This window comes from Toxotes jaculatrix, chromosome 4 (assembly GCF_017976425.1).
Source record: "Toxotes jaculatrix isolate fToxJac2 chromosome 4, fToxJac2.pri, whole genome shotgun sequence".
NCBI classification, from domain to species: domain Eukaryota; kingdom Metazoa; phylum Chordata; class Actinopteri; family Toxotidae; genus Toxotes; species Toxotes jaculatrix.
The window spans coordinates 22,313,935-22,330,176 of record NC_054397.1 but is presented as its reverse complement, the minus strand read 5'-3'; the positions used below and the strand labels follow the sequence as shown (position 1 = coordinate 22,330,176).

Sequence of the window (16,242 nt, the reverse complement as noted above, 5' to 3'; positions counted from 1 at the left end):
TGACTTGATTCTCCATCTGTACCTGTCCCAAACTGTTTCTGATTGTCTTCACTTTCTCTTATTTGTCATTCTTTGTACTTCTTCTTCTTATTATTATTATTATGTGACCTAACCTGTAGACTATCCTCTCACGGTGCAGATCCTCAAGGCCACAGCAGATCTCAGCAGCGTAGAAGATGGCCCTCTGCTCGTCGAAGCCCGAGTTGCCCATGTTGTAGATGTGAAACTTTAAGTCACCGCCATTCATTATGGTCAACACCAGGCACAGCGCATCCTTGGTCTCATAGGCATATGCTAGACTAACCTGGAGAGGGAGGCAAATTTGGGGGAAGTGGTAACAAGGGAGGTGAGGGACCAGTCCAGAAAGAAGAAGTTGGTGTAGAAGAGGGTAAGAAAAAAGAAAGCAGGGAGGAGGAGGAAGAGGGAAGAGCGGTGGTATGAGACAGGGTGGCTAGAGGAGCATGATTGTTTCATATGGTTTGTTCAGCACCCCAAATCATCCATTATCCCACATCACAATCTCAAGAATGTACACAAAGAGAAACACAAGAGAGATATATAACACATATGGAAAACCAGAGGCTTCCTCTTCATTCCTTACTCTATTGCCTCATGTCCTTTCCTGCTAATCCCACCATCTATCTCTCTTTTCTCCCTTCATTCCTACCAGCAACACCCCCCCCCCCCCCCCCACCATGGGTCACTGACATGCAGGGTATAGTGTGTGTGCATGTGCTGTTGTGTACAAGCAGGATGTTTCTGCCATCAGGAGGAATCCCATCTGCTACAGTGTGTGTAGTCAGAGACGGACCACAAGAGGAGATGGGAAAATTCTTATGGGCCAAATGAACAACACACACAAACACACACACACTCGTATATATACATACTGTCCCTAAACAAACGCACAAATATGCACTACAAGCCAAATCAAACAGTCCTATGCAGGCTTCCAAAAGTCTATTGAACTTGGCACCACAGAACATACTGGGATTGGACCAGTTTTTTTCTTTAAAATGTATAAAACACTATGAAAAAGCTCACCCAACACTGAAAAAGCTCAAGGTGTAAAATCAAAATTTCCACTAACATCTGACACCTGTGCTAATCCAATAAAACCACAGAAATTAAAAGAACCCAAGGCAATCAGCTAACTGGAAATGACTTTCCTCTCAAATGAGGTGAATCATAACATCCGGATCCGCACTCCCCCCACCTCCCGACTTAAAATTACTATTTATGTTATTAAATGAGATAATTAGCCTATTAAAAAAAATCTATTTTCTAGGTAAAAGTGTTGCATGGAAAAAAAAACATTTCATTGTATATCTGACTTATTTTGTAGGAAAAAAAAGCGTTTCCATTCTTTAACAATTTTATCATACTGGCACCAGTTTGAAAAATTTCATGATAGCCAGCCCATTCTGCATCAGAGCGAGGTATCTCTGCCTCTGTCTCAGCTGCTGCAGACTTTAGAGCAGGGTGACCCTGCCCTGTGTCTCACATACACACATACACGCCCACACACCGAATGTGGATGGGTTATTGGTTAAAACCAAACAGTAGGCTAACAGTATGTATTGACTAATAGTATGCACTGATCAAAAAAAAAGGTAAAGAAGAATAGCGAGAGAGAGAGAAATGAGAGGTTTGAGAGAGCACTTGACTCTTCTCCTTGCTACTGCTGTTTGGTCAGTGTTGCTAGGCAACAGAGCTGCTCTCGTAGGTAGAGAGGCACATGAAGAGTCATCAGTTCTGCCTGCAGCACAGAAAACGAACACACACACAGAATCATGTGCCAATCCCAGGTGACAAGAGCCGCGAGTCTGAGGTTCTGTAACAAGCCCACTCCAGGCTCTGTGTGTGTGTGTGTGTGTGTGTGTGTGCCCGCATGCAAGCCCATACACATGTTTCTGCCATGACTCACTCAAAACGAGGACACACAGCATAGCTCTCGCTGCATCAGAACACCATCTAACCCAACATGTAGTACAACTCAAACACAACCACTGGCTTCAAATGGAGAACACGGGGCGGCTCAGAGGCTCTTCTCTGCTCTGTTACAGTCCAGGTTACTGTACTGCAGACCACTATCACAGTTCTGTAGTTAAACAGTCACACCGTGTTCCACAGTATGTACAAATATTCAAAGCACACACCGCAAACAGACAGACAGAAATTATCCCTCCAGTTGCTCCTCAACATGCTCCAAAAATGTTAAACGAACACTTGCTGTAATTTTCTTGTCTTTGGAACAATAATTTTTTTTAGAGCAGCAGAACTCTCAGCCAAAGCTAAGTTTTCTTTTCCTGCCTGAGCACCTGAGATGTTTTTGTGCGTACAGTTGGACAAAATGGAAAGAGAGGCACACATCACTAGTTTTCCAATTGCGCTCGAGTCCTGATGGTAACACGCGCGGTTAAGGAGGACAGAAAATTCAAGCATTTCCATTTTTAAACATGAGAGGTGATGGGAGGAGAATAAAGGAAAAACAGAGAGAGATACATCAGGAACATGTGTACTGTTACACAAAGTATACACAGCGAGAGGTAAAAGGAGGGAAGATGGTTCATATTGTCTCATTTGTAGTATTTGTTTGACATCAAACCAGCTAATAAAGCCTTTCATTTAATAAACAACCCATAAACATTATTCATATATCGATATTTAAGGTCATGAACTGTTCTTATAATGTATCATCTTACATGTTAATGGGCTGTCAGCTGTTAATTCCAGTCCTTCCAGTTGCTTTGGTGTAGCATGGAAGAAATGAAAAGCTAGGTGACTCCCTAAAAAGCATTCAAGCCTGGCATTACAGTGCCAGCCAAAAACAACCGCTTACTCATGACTATGCCTCAATTTATAGAAATCCTCCATAGGAAAATCAGCCAAGACCAACGCCACCATTAAGAGCTTGAGGCATGGTGGTACGGTGGCAGGGTAATGATTTTTTTTTTTTTTTTTTTTGGCTGGCACATTTGCTCAGAGCAGGACACTGAACTACCCTTTTCTACATTTAGCTGCTCTACTAGGAAATGTTATTTGTGCCTGAAATTTTCAGCAAAAATGCATCAACACGTGCGAGACAAGACACACATCCAGGCCTTTACCTGCATTCTGTGGTATTGCAGTCCAAACATCGTATAGTTTTTTCGCAGTTCAACAATGCTACTGACCTTTGTTCCAGTTATTTCGTTTGGTTGAATGACCAGTGCGATCACTTTTAATACTGTTTCCTAATGATGGAGCTGGCAATGCTATTGAGAAATTCTTTGGAAATTGTTCCTCAGATTAGAGCCTCAGAACTGTCTTTGAAAGTTAACAGTTCCTTAAATTTTATGCTCATTTGTGCTCACGCTGTGAAAGGCAGTTTTCACATGAATACAGATGTGTTCTGTTTGGCCTTAGAGGAACTCCAGTCAAATTGTAAAGATATCTGAGATACGTAAAGGAATATTAGGATTTAACTGTGACTCAGCTTTGAGGGTCACCACAAACAGGAATATTACTTTATTTCAAAGTAATTTTCTTTATCATTTGCTTGGTTTAGCTCTAAGCTGATTCTGTGACAGTTTATTTTAAAATTTTAAAAGTAGCCCATCCATTAGTGAATTCAGGATATGACAAAACATTCAAATCAGACAGTTGAAAGTAGGTGTAGGTGTAGAAATGTGTGTGTGTTATTTTTCCTGTCAAAAAGGACATATAGAGCTATCTATCTGTATATTCAAGTTTTAAACACTTCAGGATCAAAAATGGTATGATCAAAACAGATGTCAATCAAATTTTAAGAATGCATTCACAGATGATTCATGGCTGACAGCATGCTCCAAATAAAATCAGATTTGGCATGTTTGCAAAATAGAAATTTTGTTACAAAAATAAAACTAAAGATTTGGTTTTGCTTGCTTTCAAACAGCCTAGCCGACCGTCCTGCAGTACACCCGCAGCTGGTCAATGATATCATGTAACTTATTTTTTTTCCACCCTTTTGTAGTTTGATCCCATCATGTCTCTTTCCACTGCAACTCCCAGGCTTCTCCACCTGGTGTGGACGTCATTAAACAAACAGGCCTCGAGTCACAGCAACTGTCTTTAAAAGCAGATCGACAGCCTTTGCAAACACACCATTCAATTTCATTTGCAGGATCCTGGAGCCATAACAAACAAAGCTCTCACAGACAGTACGCAGGCACGCACAAACATTCACAGACAGACACAAAACAGATACAATTCTGATGAAAGGTTGAATAAGAAAAAGGTAGTACTTACTACAAAACTACTGTTAACTTTTTCTAAAATGCGTTTTTCGTTTAGTGCCATTGCTTCACCTTTTCTTTTCTTCACTCGTTTCTTTTCCAGCTTTTTACAGGCGTACATCTTACCGGTGGCACGTACTTGGCAGGCACAAACCTGGAAAACAAGCGACGAGGAAACATTATCACACGCACATGAAAAACACCCTTTAAAACTGTAACTAATGGAAGTTAATATGTCACACCACAGATTACTCCACCCAACATCACTGGAGCGGAGACATAAACAGTGCTGCATTAACTAAGTGTTAAAGGTTACTTAAAGCAACTTAAATCATTAACATTAACATCTCATTTCCAGACTTAATGTGTAAAGGAACATAATGTTGGTTCAGTATCCGCCAATAAAAACTTCAACAACCACAACACCGGGTTAAACCGTCACAGTTATTCCAACTTTATTTCCTGAATGTTGTGACGCTTACCTCGCCAAATCCACCTTTTCCTAGTACTCTATAATGTCTGAAGGTATTTTTGGTTACTGGTTGCCTGCAGAGACAGACAGAGGAAAGAGAGAGAGAGACAAAATAAGGAGACATAAAATAACTGATAGGTTATGTCATTCTCGAGACCATGTGATGGTGCAGACAGAATAATGCTCTAATATATTATTAATCCACCCTGACGACTGCTGTTTCCACCCAGCCATTATGCAAAGCATCATCAATTATTTACCAGTCACACAGAAACACTGATTGGCGGCACCACCTTTGTGTTCTGGTACAAACACTGCTCCTGCTACTGGTCAGTACATACTGTATACTGTAATGTATATGTATTGTTCATGCATTTGAGTATTTGTGGTTTGTTTTAAAGTAATTTTATTAATATACAGTTATTGCTATCTAAATATATTAACCATTAATTGAATATATTATCTGTTTGGACTTGTAACATAAGTTTAAAGGTGGAGACAAGGTGCTGCCTTTAGCAAACAAAGAAGTGGAACAAACTTATGCAGAGAATATTCAATGTGATTAAGATCACAGATGTAATTTATATGCACAAAATGGTTTGAATGTTTGCTTTACCTTCACTGACTACCCACCTCTCCAACCATTTCCACTGCAGGAAGCGAGAGAAGTACATGGACTCCTGGTAGAGGGAAAATGGAGCTCCACTCAGATAATCACGAACTATTCTGCAGGAAGGGAGGGAGAAAGAGGAGTGGTGATCATTTTAAGAACAATTTAAAAAGGACACTGCAATGTACATGTCACCAGAAAACCAGAAAAAAAAAAAACACAAGCTGTAAGACTTCTTGCCAGATCTTCCAGATAGGCAAACAGACAGCTGGCCTGCATTCCCCAGAGAACGCCTTTTAACCTTTGCAACAACTACAAACACAACCTCTTCTATCTGACTACTCCCTGAATCACATATGTGTGCAAGTTTGTATATAACTGTGTGTTTGCATGTGTGTGTTTAGGCATTGCTGGCTGTGTTATGGTTCAAAGCCACTCTCAGTGGAAAGACAGAAAAGAAAAACTCAGTGTCGATGCGCCACCGTGAAAAATGAAAAATGCCTTTGAACAGAGACATTCCACTCAACTCAACCAGGAAACAGCGGGATTTGGGGAAACCGGTTTTTACTGAGCAGGAGGCTGAGCGGAACATCTAATCTCACTGCACTTGAAACGTGAATGTTATGTCATACGCACAGATGTTAGCACCCGACAACCTTAGGTTTGTAAAATTCCTTCCCTAAGACCCATGAAGACACTAAAATTAAGTTCTTTAGGAAGGGGGGGGGGGGGGGGGGGGGGGTCATGACAGGTCACAGCCTCATCGTCTCCTGACCATACGTCAACCATAACTCTACTGACAGTTGTTAGGACACGGCTCTTTGACATGACCCTGTCAGCCTCTCAGATTAGTGTCCTATTTAACTACTACTGCTTGACCACAGATGTTGTTTGACTTAAACATCATGTCCTCTTTAACACACTCGTACCAAACAGACATGAGCTGAACTGTGCTGAGATACATCTACAGTTACATCAGACACATCTGCTCTTCTATATTTGAGATAAAAACTAATTCAGGTTAGAAAAACTGTTGTGGTTTCTCTACCGCCCTCAGAATCTACCGTCCTTGCTGTCATTGTTGTTGACACATTAAAATATTCAAGCTATGAAAGGAGCCAGGTGCCAGACAAACAAAGAGATTGTGACAGATAAAAATAAAGATAAATGTGAGTCGCTCAAATGGCTTATATAACGTTTATTAATATAATGTGCAAAACCGAACCTAGACCATTTGCCAACTTGTAAAAACAAGTCGTTCAAAGTTATATTCAAGTGCACTTCTCCCCTCAAAGTTACAAAAATTTCATTCAGTCCACTGAATCAAAGGTACCCTGTAGAGTTTCTGACCACTAGAAGAGCTACGGAGCAATGATTTTAGGACTCCATCCCTAGGTTTGTTTGTATCGTGCCCACGCGATTTACATCTTTCCATCAGTTTCACATTATTCTCCTGACTGACAGCTGGTGGAAGTAGCACGCAAACAAAGATGAAGAAGCCTGCAAGCAAACATAGATGTAAACAATGCAGCATTTACGGTATTTTTTTTATCAGTTTTGCAAATGTTTGTTAAGGAAGGAAATTGGTTCAGCACGGTTGTTAGACAGGGTACAGGGGTACATCACAGTGTGTTTTGGTGAGAAACACTGAATGTAAACGGAAATTTTGTTTGTTTACAAGAAAACTCTACAGGGCACCTTTAAGTTTTTACTTAGTTACTGTTCTCAGTGTGGGAAACAGTAAATGCTATTCAGCATATCTCTGTTCTAGTGGAGCATATCCACATTTGAGTGAGTAAACTGACAAGTGTACTGACATGTTTACTGACAAACATTAGGACAAGGAAAACAAGTCACCAATACAAGCTTTCTGTGCAGAGTTTCATATATCCAGCAAAAGACATAAATCCTAATCATTACCAGCAGCATCATTATTGACAAACAACGTCTGCCTTCCACCTCTCACATCCAACTTCATGAAGCTGAAGACAACGGGATTAAATAAGATCCTGTATCTGCTTTATGTAGCAGCAGGAGAGGCTGAGCCAAAGGCCAGAGGAGACAACTTGTACTTCTTAATTACCTCAAGACGGGCACGTCAGAAGAAAAGCTTAACCTGTTTTGCAAGTCTGCATTTGTGTTCTTAAGAAAAACGCAACATGTCTGTATGGATATTAGTCGATGCAGGTGACAAATATGTATAATCTTACCAGGCTACAAAAAAGCTCTTAAATAACTATTATGGACAACACCAGTAGAATCTGCCAGTTAATGAGACTGAGGTATGGAGGCTATCCCAACCACTGGGAAGGTTCTGTCAAAATAAATAATAGTATTTTCACAGTAGGAGCAAGAGATTCAGCTGATTAGACTACACATCTGACAGAAGCTTCTAGTAAAGAGGTGAAATACTGTATTATGGCCCTAAAACACTGAGGTTACAAAACAGACAAACAAAAACTGCATCAGTGCACTTTTCTCTACTGCTGACCAGTGTGATCACAATCTCATCTGCCAGCTGAAAGCTAAAAACCAAACCATGACTAAAAACCAAAGTTACAAACCAAAGTTCCCTCCTCTGCCACCCAAAATGCTGAAGAGATGCTCATATTTGGCCGGGAGATTTTCCTTGACCATATTACTTCATCACCAAGGAGGATGAGGAAAGCTGCCTGTGGTTACCAACAGTGCTGGGGTGGCTGTTCTTGGCACAAAAGCTCGAGAGTAGAGAGTTTCCAGAAGGGGAGCACCCTCTGCTGTGTAAAAGAAAACTGAATTATGTCATCATGGGACCCAGCTGCTCGGCACATGAGCTGAGTGTCGATCATCAGCTATCCTGTCAAGATCTTGATTCTTCACAGAGGCAACCCGGTGTCCAAAGGATTTTATTACTGCGGCTCCTTCGCTCAGAGGAGTCTATATTAAAATCAGGTACATCCGAGCTCAATTAAACAGTTTTTAATTAAACCGTCTTGAGCATAGCATACGTTTTTTCCTCGTATAACAGTTCCTTCTTAGTTCTGTCATTCAACCTTTGCTTCAGCTCAGACACAGAGCTGAAAAAAACTTCAGGTCAATGAACTTCAGTCAGTCTTAGAAGACAAAACTGGTCCCGGACACTTAAAGAAAGGGGCTCCAGAAAGGCAGGAGCCTAGCAGTGCCTGGCTTGGAGTCGAGCCTCAGACAGACACCACTGGGAGTATAAATAAACAAAGCTACAATATGGCTTTTGTTACACAAAGGGAGTGAGTGAGGAAGAGGAAAGGGGAGAAAAACCAGCAGAAAGACCTTTGTTAAGACACGCAAAACATCATGATACACATGTACTGATCGGCCACGCTCTACTCTTGGTATGACATAACCGTATGTTCCACTGCAGCAGAAGAAAATCCATGAGTGAGCTAATAAATCTCTGCTTGTGGGTGTGTGGCTCTGCCAAAAGTCACGTTTCCACGTGCAGCACCATGCTTTCCTACAGGCTTTCCCTCTGAGAACAAAAAAGAAACTGAGTACAGCCTGAGCCAGAATTACGTATCGGAACAAACAAAAAAAAAAAATTGAAGAAAATCAAAATTCCATGACGGAATATAAATAATAATGATAGTGGAAGGAGTGATGACAGAACTTGAACAGGAATCCCATTCAAAAACATCTGAACTGCTGCTGCTGTGAGGCTTTTGGTAACAAACACGTGCCTGTGTTATTCTATGTTTGTACACTCTGCTGTTTTCCCCTGCTCTCCCTAACACTTTCTTTCCATTTCTCCTCACTTTTCCCAATTTCTCCTTTTTTGCTCTCCTTTCATCACTTTCTGTGGGTTTTCCAATTCAGCCCCTCATGCTGCGCTTTCAGTCGGCATATCACTTCATCTCTCGCTTCATTTTTTTAATTTTTTTTTTTATTAATCCAGCCAAGAAGTTTGAATGGAGCAGATGCTGTGCTTCCCACATCAACGACGTGTGGAGCTTAAGTGTTATAATGCTGCGGTCTTCCTCTCTGTCACACCATTATTTCTCTGCCCTCCTCTGTGCCCTTTTGACTACAAAGAGGTGTTAAAATAGAGAAGCACGCCGAAGGGAAAGAAACTGACCCAACAGACCATGACCTGAGATACCAGAGCTAAAGCACAGGTGTGTGCATTTGTGTGTGTTGTGCTCATCTTAACTGTAACCACTGATGTTTCCAGCTTCAGTAAAACACAACCCACCATGCTCACAATTGCTTATCACCCTCCCAACCCTGAAACAAATCTTAACAACAAACAAGAAAATTCCCATGTGTGAATAAACTACTGATAAACTAAACAAAACATTACACTCAACATTACACACCATGAAAATGACCCGCACCAGAAAATTACAGTTAAAAAAAAAAGAGAAACATGCACAGAAAACAACTTCATCACAGCTTCAAAAAGTTTTGGCAACTGCATATCTGTCCATTACAGCCGCCATGAAAGGCAAAGCATGTCTCATAAGCGTATGGATTATTGATTTTATAAATCCAGCAGCCCTGGATCAGCTCTCTGCATGTGTTTTCCCAAAATATGAGCACAGGCTGAGAACATAACTGAGTGTTTTCCCGTCCATGATTCCCACTTCTCCGGAGTTCCTTCTAGCAGATTCCGATATTCCCCCCGGGGGCGCTCAAGTGAATCTGAGGCTGGTCACAGCATTTCCGATCCAAATCCGTCTGCCTGTGTGGCTCAAAGTTGAGACTTCGCAGAAATACAGCTTTTGCCAAGACTAAGGAAATGTGGGTGTATTGCAGCCTATTGATTTGATGAGGGGTGGATTATACTGCACACCCTGCGTACTGATGTGATACATTTATGTCATATATATTTCTCCTCTTGTTTTACAGTTTCGTTTTTGTACATTGTCCCTGACAAATGAACACAATAAAGTGAAGTAAAATGTGTTGTATGACAGTCTGCTGTGTAGCAGAAGTTCTCAAACTGCGAGTGTGTGAGGTATGCGCCACAATTTGCGTCAAGATTTGTGCTCCTTCTGAGAATTGTACATCAGTCAAATCTGAGACATGATACACATATTTTTAGATGCAGCGTGACTTACACTTGCTGAAGATATCATCTCAGATGACTGTCACAAAAAATGCCAGTAAATCTGTTTATAAATCATAGAGAAAAGAAGCTCCTTACAACCCCAAGAACTGGATTGAGAATCAAATTTTCTTCAGTAGTACTGAAGTAGCTGTCTACACATCTACGAGTACATTACAAACAGAAACTAATAACAGACATTTTTTTGCATACTTGAATACTGCAATAGCATACTTTTAATGGTGTTTTTTTGGCAATGTTTAAAAAAAAAAAAACTCCAACAGGGAACACCCTGACTCCATGGCAACATGATAACATCCACCAGTGAGAATCATTAACTGCTCTTAGTGTAACTAATCAATAACAGCTCATCAGAGCTGAGCGAACACAAGAAAGGAAATGTGGGAAATGTGGAAGAGAAAATATAAATCACTGACGTATGTAAAACAGAGACAACTTCACAATTTACATTTCACAATATGTGTCCTGACTGAAGTCCTGGGCCACAGAAACTAACTGTGACAGAGTTAAATTATTGGGCTAATACAAACTTACGTTTAGTTGTGTATGTGTGTGTGTGTGTCTGTGCAATGAGAAGTACGTTTGGGGATAATAATCCTCGGTCTGTTTGCTTCTCCTGGCTCTCAGAGCAGGAAGCAGAAACACCTGCAGGAGTGTGTGTGTGTTGGTGTGTGTGTATTTGTAAATCTGTGTTTGTGTTTGTGTGCGTGTGTGTGTTTGCGTGTGTATACGGGGAACACTGAGGTGGCTGTTGTTTTCATGCCAGCCATCCGGATGCTCTCTCTGGCCACTGCTCTTTTTCATTTGCCTCCACTGTGTGTGTGTGTGTGTGTGCCACTGCACTCCAGGTGCCAGCTGCCTCATCATCACTAGTGACAGGGTGCACTAGTCCACAGAGTCTACAAACACACACATGGTTTCTGAAGAAACAAGATTCTGTTGGTGCCAATGCACTTTGACTGGCAGACTCAATCATAAAGAAAAACAAAAACACTGAATCTATACGCTTCCAACTAACAGGCGTCTCATTGAGGATCTGAGTGTAGGACAGCTGATCACAAGCGAGGGATGCAGGTCGGTGCATGGTGTAGGAGAGTATACAAATGACCCGCTATGCTGGATGTGTGGGGAAGACAGAAGCTTACTTGGTGCAGTCATTGAAGAGCTCCTTACACGGACTCTGCTCCAGCCTCTCCCGGCACCCAGCAACTACATCCTGGGGTATGTCTGGCAGATGGGCTGCCGACTGGAGGGTTAAAGAGAAACAGAAACCGAGAGTGAGGCAGACAGACAGAGAGGAACAGAAACAAAGTGAGATGCTGGTGTGATGTGGTGCAGACTATTGAGAAAACAGATCAAAGTGTTCACCCTTCAGTTCACCCTTTCTATTTATGAATCTGTACTGTCTTGCTTATAGAGAAACATCAAGGCTGAACTCACACTGCACACCTCAGGTTCATTTGCCAATTTGGCCCAGTTCATTCGAGGAAGTGAAAACAGTGTCAACTCTTTCGCGGAACAAAATGCAACATGCGTCTCAATGTGGCATACCACTAGATGTAGTGATATATATATTTGACACATTTATAAAATGAAAAGCTAAGCCAAACACATTTAACCAACACCCACATCCTCCTCTTTGATTTACAGTATAAGAAGTTTCCTTTACTATATTTCTATCTGTGTAGTATCATATTTACACATGACAAATTAAGTCCAGGAGAGTCTTAACCTATTACATTCACTAACTAACACAGAAAACCACAACAGAGATGTAAACACATCCTGACACAGTTGCAGATGCGGGTACAAGTAATACCAGTGCTCTTTGGATCCATACACTGTAGATGACGATGTGTTGAAAAGGTCCAGGGTTTATCATACATCACACACATCATGAGCAAATGTGTTTAGTGATGGAAAAACTTAAAATTTTAACTACATTTTAAAAAGTTTTAATTTATTTAGTAAAATCATACTGTTTGAGACGAACACCTGGAAGATTTAAGATGCACTTTTACAAATGCGAACATTATCTTAGACCAATATCAAAATCATTTCTTGAATCCAGCTCTGTTGTTAAGTAAGTGTGCGTGCGTCTCACCCCGTTATTAAAGTATGTGTCTAAAACATTCAGTCCACAGTCCCTCCTCTTCTCATCAGGAGCTAGCTGATACATGGCCTGTCAGAGAAGAACACAAGTGTGAGCAACCACACCAGAGCAGGAAGCCATGCTCATTCAGCCATCTTTAATATCTCTCCAAATAAGGTCAGAGAGAGACAGGCACCAGAAGGCGAGAGGAAGGTTGAGACAGGGAGGAAGAGCGAGAGGGAAGGGTGGAGGGTGGTTAATAAAAAGCAAGAGAAAGAGAGAGAAATTAAAATAAAAATGAGCGTGGGGCTGCAGACAAATGGAGAGATGTTACTGATGACAAAACATCTCATCTTAGTCAAAGCAGCAAACTGGCAACCATGTTCATCTTCACGCTTCACCCGTTACATCTGTCACCTACCAGGATGACGCCTCGGATTTCACCCCATCGCACCATCACAGATTGTGTTTTTGGTCAAATATGGCTGTAGGCAGGGAGATGGTCTGGAGTTCGACTGCTTCGAGCCGTATGTTTTGTTTGAAAACAAGCTCGGCGGAGAGGAATGGGGACCGAGCCGTGCCACTAGTCATCACAGCCGAGGCATGAAGTTCCCAGCGGGACTTGCGGCACGATAAGCACTAAAATGTTTTTTGTTTAATTTCTTGCATTTTTGTCAGTCAGTGTGAGAATGTGCGCATATGTATGTGCCTGTCCGTCTACCTTGAATAAGACTAATGTAGGTTCTTATTAAATTAGCATGATTCCCCCCTGTTTTCCTTTCTCGCATACCTCCAGGGTCCTAGACACAAGCTTGGGCCTGTGTTTGCCTGCTCACCCAGGGGACCCGCCTCTGACGTGGGCTTGACCTCATGGAGGAGTGCATGGACGAAGGGGAGGGGTCTGCTTTCTGACAGCCTGTCTAAGTCGCTAATCACCCCCTACGCCCACCCCACCCACCACCTTGCGCTGCCGCCAAGAGCAGGCAAAAGACCAAGCCCTGACTTTCCTCTCATATTCCTTGCTCTGCTGGGGCCAAATCAGGCCCAGTCCCACGGGAGAAAATACAGGGACAGACAAATAAAAGAGAACGTGTGAAAGAAGAATAAACAGAGCGATGGTATTAGGCTCAGAATCAAAGTCTCACCACAGCATCCATAAACTCGATGCAGCGCTTCAGCTCTGGCCTGGTGTCACAGTACTGACGGAATAACAGCCGACCAATGGGCTGCTTCTCACATAGACTGGTGTAGTCCCTCTCTACGAGGAAGAGAGAGAAAGAGACAAGGGGTGGAGACAGATGGAGAAATGTTATCACACTAGAAAAACACGCTATAACAGTGGCTCCAAGTCCAGGACCAGAGCCCCACATGCAAAGAATGAGTCTTGAAATTCTGGGTGGAAAATAAAGAAAAAATATAACTCTTCTACATAGAATTTTCTTTATTTTTCAGACCTGTCTCTAATGCTTTGCTTCTTTTGTGAAATACTGCACCGTTCTCACAATTCAGGCATTTAAAAATTATTAGAATGAAACAATTTGAGACAGTAAAATGACTAACATGACTGAATTGCCCATAACCCACAGACCTGCAACCAAAGGATCCTCACAAGTAGATTTATTTTCTTATTAATAGAGTGGAGAATCATTTCACTGCAGTACTATGTAAGACGGTATAAAGGGATATGCTGGTTTATGAGAAAGCGTGCTTTCACATTGTCCTCTTACCCACCAGAGTGAGAAACAAGCCTGTGGATGCCTCTTTCACATCAGAATGATTAACTTAAAAAAGATAAGGCACTCAACTATTACTATCTAGGAAAATCCAAGAGGCCCTTACTTTGAAATACAGACAGAAGCCTTTTTCAGCTTCTCAGAAAGAAACTGAGAAAACAAACCATAGTTAAATAAACAAGTTAATGAACATGAAGCAGGCAAGCTGAAAGTCGATGTAAAACTTTGAATATCATATCTTTATTAATGGCAAATTAGCAACATGATTTAAAAAAGTCTGAAATGTTACAATGCGTATTTTAGTTGGAGCAGACCAACTATCCATCTGTGGAGAAGATTAAAAGGCATATTTCTGTACTTTTGTATGCTTATGCCACAGTCCTCTAGAAACAAAAGACACTGCTTATTTAACTTGACATTATACAAGCAATGGAAAAACAAGGATTTTCCTAGTTAGCATTTAACAACAACATATCAAACAAGTTAGCCATTGTACCCTGGCAAAGCCTCAAGAGAGCTGGAGCCTTTGAATGCTCACAAAGTAAATGTTAGAGTAGACTTTAGAGAACTTTGTGTATTTCCCCATCTAAAACCCCCCCCCAAAAGCAAGCTATGCCTAAAGATTTGTAAATTTGTTTATGCAACAATATACTACAAACAAAACACACTGTATGTCTGTGTCCATGTTTTCTGTATGTGTGTTAAGCATGTTTTTTTTGTGTGTGTGTGCCTCTGTGCAGCTGGCCCCAGCTTATTAGGACTAATAGCGTCCATTTGAGTCATATTTCCTCTGCTACCAAATGAGGAAGAAGACCCAGGACGTTTTCCATCACTGGTTGACAGTAAGGAAACACACACACATACATACACACACACTCACAGACACAAGATAAACATACAAACAAAAATAGGCCACACACATTCACGTACACATGCGCACTTGTGAATAGAGGAGGAGGAGGAGGGATGCATGGATGAAAATTTCTGAGTGGTGACAGCTACAGGACAACCTCCAACAGTAAATCAAATCTTCACTACAGCCCTCCCAGCATCACTGTTTATTACACAGCATTCCCCTCTGCTGCCTGCCACTCAGTGCCTCTCATTCAGACTCACTACTTATACAACCACAACCAAAGCTAAGTTATCAGTTTGTTAGCAAACAGAAGAGTGCAGAGATATGATATTTTATTGCTTCCCTTTCCACTGTGTGACTGCTGTGTTTCAAATCTGAAGAACAAAAGCTCTTTCAGAAAACCTCACTGAGAGGTCTTTAACTCTATTGCGTTGCACTTGCCTTCAGATACTGCCTTTCATATCTTTGATCACCAAGTTTTTGGAGGCCTGCTTTGGTGTTTCCCTATCAGCTGTGTTCAGCTGTGTGAGCTGCAGCTGGGAAAGCCCCCCCCCCCCCCCATTCATAGCTGATAAGGGCAATTTTAGGGTATTAGTACAGAAAAAAAATGTTTAGAGCATTTTATTTGAACTCTGGAGTGTTTATGCCTGTAGTTTGATGCAAGTAGCCAGGTGAGGACAATGCGGTTTGAGTGGTGTATAATCAAATAACTGCCTCACAGCGCCTGAAAACGCGGATCTCTCTCCAGTTCCATGCAAACAAATGTGTCGACTTCCCTGAAAGTCACGTATCTTGACTATCACTGGACCGATTACAAACACTTCACCCAATAAAGGAGCTATTTGTTGATACACGTGACTTCTGTTTATGAGCTGTTTTTTTTTGCAGCTGGGTAGTGTGAATTCTTAACAAATCAAATTCAACAAAGTCAACTTTTCCACTCTGGTTCAAAAGGAGTGGAGTTTGAATTGTTAGCATCTGCTCGTCTGCAACCAAAAAGCAGAGGATTACAGATTCTATTTTGATATTATTTTGTTATATATGATTATTTAAGTTATTATTTTCTCACTGGAGTTTTTCCTTTTCCCCTACTGCATGATATTAAACCAACAGATTTAAAGATTTTGGGTTGATGCT

At 41.3% G+C, this 16,242-nt stretch overlaps 1 protein-coding gene across 3 annotated transcripts in view; it reads right to left on the bottom strand.

Moving 5' to 3' along the window:
• The window catches only part of grk4 (G protein-coupled receptor kinase 4), a 43,086-nt gene that overhangs the window by 10,839 nt on the left and 16,005 nt on the right, over positions 1–16,242 (bottom strand). For all 3 annotated transcript variants that reach the window (XM_041035673.1, XM_041035672.1, XM_041035674.1), the window contains exons 3-9: positions 13,662–13,774; positions 12,529–12,606; positions 11,570–11,670; positions 5,365–5,457; positions 4,742–4,805; positions 4,273–4,413; positions 114–304 (exon numbers count right to left, since the gene is read on the bottom strand). In XM_041035673.1, coding sequence (XP_040891607.1) covers positions 114–304; positions 4,273–4,413; positions 4,742–4,805; positions 5,365–5,457; positions 11,570–11,670; positions 12,529–12,606; positions 13,662–13,774 — 781 coding nt within the window. The remainder of the gene's footprint in view (positions 1–113; positions 305–4,272; positions 4,414–4,741; positions 4,806–5,364; positions 5,458–11,569; positions 11,671–12,528; positions 12,607–13,661; positions 13,775–16,242) is intronic.